This window comes from Buceros rhinoceros, unplaced genomic scaffold (genome assembly GCF_000710305.1).
Source record: "Buceros rhinoceros silvestris isolate BGI_N320 unplaced genomic scaffold, ASM71030v1 scaffold15365, whole genome shotgun sequence".
Taxonomy (NCBI): Eukaryota; Metazoa; Chordata; class Aves; order Bucerotiformes; family Bucerotidae; genus Buceros; species Buceros rhinoceros.
In genome coordinates this window covers 24,184-28,831 of record NW_010412439.1, presented here as the reverse complement: position 1 = coordinate 28,831, position 4,648 = coordinate 24,184, and the positions used below count along the sequence as shown (strand labels likewise).

General features: G+C 45.4%; 1 protein-coding gene across 1 annotated transcript in view; it reads right to left on the bottom strand.

Annotated features, from left to right (window-relative positions):
* Positions 1 to 2,173: 2,173 nt before the first annotated feature.
* Positions 2,174 to 4,648, bottom strand: part of ASAH2 (N-acylsphingosine amidohydrolase (non-lysosomal ceramidase) 2) — a 20,610-nt gene continuing 18,135 nt past the window's right edge. The window contains exons 19-20 of the mRNA XM_010136402.1: positions 4,166 to 4,254; positions 2,174 to 2,363 (exon numbers count right to left, since the gene is read on the bottom strand). Coding sequence (XP_010134704.1) covers positions 2,174 to 2,363; positions 4,166 to 4,254 — 279 coding nt within the window. The remainder of the gene's footprint in view (positions 2,364 to 4,165; positions 4,255 to 4,648) is intronic.

The following is a 4,648-nucleotide window of genomic DNA, read 5'->3' as shown; positions in this document are numbered from 1 at the left end:
GGACTTTAAGAACATCTTCAGGGATTTGATTCGCAGTGTTGTTTTTCCAGAGCTTTCCCTTTCCCGACTCCATGTTGGGATTGCTTTGAGCCACTCCGGATGGAGACCTCTGAGACTGATTGCAGCTGGTTTAAAATTAGTAATTCATTCTCTTCTACTGATTTTAAAGTGGGGCAAAATTTTCTGACTGACAATTCTGTGAAGGATTAAAGAGATTGCATACAAAATTGGTAAACATCGCTGGAGCTTATTAAACATTTACAATTGTTTAGTTGCAAGACACTACAGGGATCCTAAATCCAGATCTGAAAGAAGTATTTTCTTCTCCCTGAGGCCCCCAGATCTACCACTTACAGAGGCTGGAAGAGAGCTGGGGACTGCAGACCCATCCCAATTTACGGCACCCTATGGCGGCGTTGGTGGGAGGCACCTTAGGAGGAAGGTGCCCACCAGCACAGGGTCAAGGTGGTCATGGCTTTGTCCAGTCAGCTCCTGAAACCCCTGGGAGAAGATCCTCTACCTTCCTGGGACCTTTCTGTCTTGAAACTCTTTCAGCCAACAGGTTTTGGGACTGTCCTGCCCCTTCAGTGATATTTTCATTCTGTGCCTTGATGAAACCCTCTACTGATCTTTCATGTGGGCTGGGGGGTGGGGTATTATGAGCCGTTCTGGTGACTCAGGCCTTGTCCATCAGGTCTGGGCAGCTCTTCATCCAGATAGAGCTTGCTCACTTTGTATCCTTCCTGATGCTATTCAGAGCCATCTCATCCACAGCTTCGAAAGTTCAATTCTTACTGATTTTCCTCTGCAGTACCTGAAATACAAACTTATTGCAATGAAATCCAACCCTTCTCTGGTTGGACACCCATCCGCTTTGGCTAGCAGCTGCAGGTTCTTCCTCACCACAGATCCATTCCAAAATCCCTATCCTGCATATGGCCCCTGGTGTAACCCCAGTGCCCTCCCATGACACTCTCCTATTGAAATAACCTCTGGGATGTGTAAACAGTCTTACTTTTGCTTTTTTATGTGCTGCCATCTGCTGCCCTTTGCTGTGGTCAGAGAGCTGGGTGGGAGCTTAACATGAGGACAAGAGTGGTCAAAGTCACCCCAAAGTCTTTCTTGCCCAGCATCCTGCTGCTAGACCATGCCACAGATGCATGATGTTTTCAGGTCATAAATTAAGAGCAAATGTACGTAGTCCTTCCAGGGACTTGGTGACTTCCAGCCCATCTGTAGTTTCTTGGGCCACTTGTAAGTACTCGAGAGCTTTCAGAGGTGTTGTCTTCCAAAAACTTGCCCAGCACCCTCTTGAAATGACCCAAAGCAGCACATGGTGGGCAGTACTGAGTCCAGCTGGCACACTGGCCTGTTCGAAAGTGACATTTGTGAAAAAGAATAACATAGTCTAGCAGGAAAAGCTGCTAAGTGCTTCAGTATTTTATTTTGTGAGTGACTGACCTTCCTTTCCTTACTTGGGACCCCTGAGCTAGGACCCTGTACAGCTCCTTTCATCAGACACCTGTGAAACCAAGACCACCGATTTATGGAGAACTAGACGAAATTCACTTTATATGACACTGTTGCCCTACCACCTGTAGTCTATGGTGGCTTTTAACTCAGAGAATGAATCCTCCAAATGCCTTAAACGAGAACGATTAAATAATATTCAAACTTTTCTGACAAACATTTATCCCTTTACCATCCTAACTCAGCTTTGCACTTCAGGCACGATTGAGGAGTCTTCTCTTCTGATGTCGTGTGAATTCAGCAGCTCTTTCCGGTTTTATGGACTGGACTCGATTTTATAGAACATTTTATTGTCTGGATTAGCTCCAAACATACACTAATTCTCTGTGAGAGAGACTATTCACAATCAGTAAGCGTTTGTTTAATGACTCAAGAAAAACAGTTACATCTTTTAGCACATGAAGAATCAATTGAATGGGACCTAGCCAGGATGGGAAGCGCTTGAACGAGAACACCAAGTGAGACTGAACTGCAGGTCCAAGTCAAAACTCCGCAGGAAGTCCAGCTTTGCACAGCAAAAGACAGCGGCACTTGAGGGACGGTGATGATGTATAGTCACGTATGCCATGCAAAACTCCCCGGCACGTGCTGTGAGCAGCACACAAATCAAATCTCAAACAATTCCTTTAATGAATGAGATCACCTACAGAGCTGTGATTTCGAATGCTGAAGATGTGCCTTCAAATGGAACAGAGGCAGAGAGTGTGATAGACAGCCTCTTCCTGTAGTGCCCGAAGTACCGTATTCTGTAGATGCCGGGCTCTGTGCCGTGAGGAATGTGCCACTCAATAGTCACGTTGCTCCGACCCAATAATCCTTTGTTCCAGTAAAACCTAGCAGACAAACCAAAAACTGCAGCCAGCAAGAAAATCCACCGTTCATTTGTTTTAACGTCCCACGAGCTCACTCGGTGGAATGAGATGAATGCACTCCAGTGAGTTTATTTTAACCTTTCCTCACACATTTAGGCTATCAGATCAGAAACCAACAAGCCAACCCAAAACCCGTCAGGGCTGAAAAACATCTGGAAACATGGAAAAACAAGCCAATGGTCATTTTTGTAGATGAATAATATTTCTACCAATGTGTTCTTATATTCCCAACTCCTTACCATAACCTCATACAACATTACCTCTGTGAGCAATATTCATCAGCTTCCTCTTCCCTCTGCAAGCGGAGTGCTGAACCAAGAGAGGGAGTATTTATTGAAGGTCACAGGCAACATCTATATCGAGCTCAGAGCTTCTGGCACCCATTTCCACATCAGGCTCCTATTTTCTTTTGCAAACTCCTTGTGCAAAACCACTTCTGCTCAGCTTCAAAACCCTACAGAGTCATCTGCATGTCATCTAGAGGTGAGGGATTTTTCAGCCAGCCATAACGGAGCGCTTTTCAGGAGATGAAGAAGATTAACCTGCTCTTCGTTTGATACTGCCGCTGAGGGGCACTGCGGGATATCCCCCTAACTGTACCTGGGCCAGACATGAACTGTCAAGTCCCATTGAGGCAGCATTCCCATTTCAGGGCTTGAACTAAAGGAAGCGGATGAACAAAATATGTTGCTTCACTGGAAATGGTAACAAGTACCAGTCTTACCGAGAGGACTGAAAGAAGTATTTATAGAGGTGGCTAGGTGAAAAACAGTAAATGATGAGAAATTTGGGAAATCTGGTTTGGTAAACAGAGATGACAGGCTGACACAGGACCCGTGTATCTGCCTAGCTGCTCTTGTTCAAGGTTTTGTTTGTGGATTGCACTGGCCTGTCTTGGGACAAAGATGATGTTGTTTAGGGGGATGACAGCAAGGTCCAAATGACAGCACAAGGCCCAAAAGAGTGGGAGATGGCCATCCCTGGGGACCACTCTGACTCGCCTGGACATGGCACCGAGCAACCCACTATAGTGGCGACATTGGCTCTGTTGGGAGCTGAGTTGGGCCAGAGACCTGCAGTCTGAGCCTGGCAGTAATGTTGTGACCTAAAAATGATATGATAATCATCTGTGCCACCACCCAATCTCCTCCTCATCCCTCCGTCCTGGGCTGGGTGAACCAGGACTACAGCTCTGGTTTGACAAAAGATGAATTAGGTATTCCTATCTTGTGTGCTGACTTCTGGGGTAGCTCTGAAATGTGCCCTAAGTTTTGCTGCTCGGTGGGTATTTTTCCTTTTTTCCTTAAGACTGACATCACTAACCTTAGCTTTGCTTTCTTACAAACCTCTGGTAAATTGTTGACTGTTTCAACTTTATGATGCACGGCAAAGCTGGACAGTTTTTTACCTATGAAAACCCTGCTGAGTGAACCTCTGACGTTTTCTCTTTGGTATCCTGTTCATCAGTGGATGGATGGATGTAAGTTAGAACCTTCTGCAATTCTTGCTCTTCCTTATCATCTTCCCTTCCTTCACCTCACTTTCCCTTCCCTTCATTGCAGAAGCCAGACCCAAAAGGAAGACCGGTAATTGCGGTCTTGACAAGTCAACCACCCACATAAGGACTGATCCTTCCCCAGAGAGCATCATCTGCAGGGAAAAGCCCAGCCTACAGCCGGGAGCTCTCAAATGAAGCTATTCAGATTAAACCCTCATTACTCCATGGAGCGTGTGGAACGGGGAAATCTGGTCAGGACACCCACCTGGTGTCCCAGGAGGCATCGTTTTGTACAATGTGCCAGCTGTCTGAAGCATTGGCATATCTCTCCACCGTCAGGAAGTTGTGTTCAGTCTGGAACAAAAAATAACAGAGTTAGCCAGATGCTGAAGGGACAGGTATATCCCTACTTCTCTGTGTCGCTTTAAACAGGACAAGGGTCTACGCTTCTGTATGCTTTACTGGCAAATGCAGTAATTACTAGCAAAAACGCTTGTATTTCACTGCCAAAGCACAAATCTAAGCTACAAAATGACACAAAGAACTTGATCATTAAAATGAGAATGGACAGGTGAGATATTTGCTATCAATGTCTATGCAAGATGAGTTGCAGGACAAATTAAGTACTTTTCTAGGTTTTTTTGTTTGTTTCTTTTATTAAAAGAATGCATTGAGCTGATTGATACGATGGAGACTAGAGACCGTGCTTGTTTCGACTGGATAGCACTGGATACTAACCAAGAAAGAG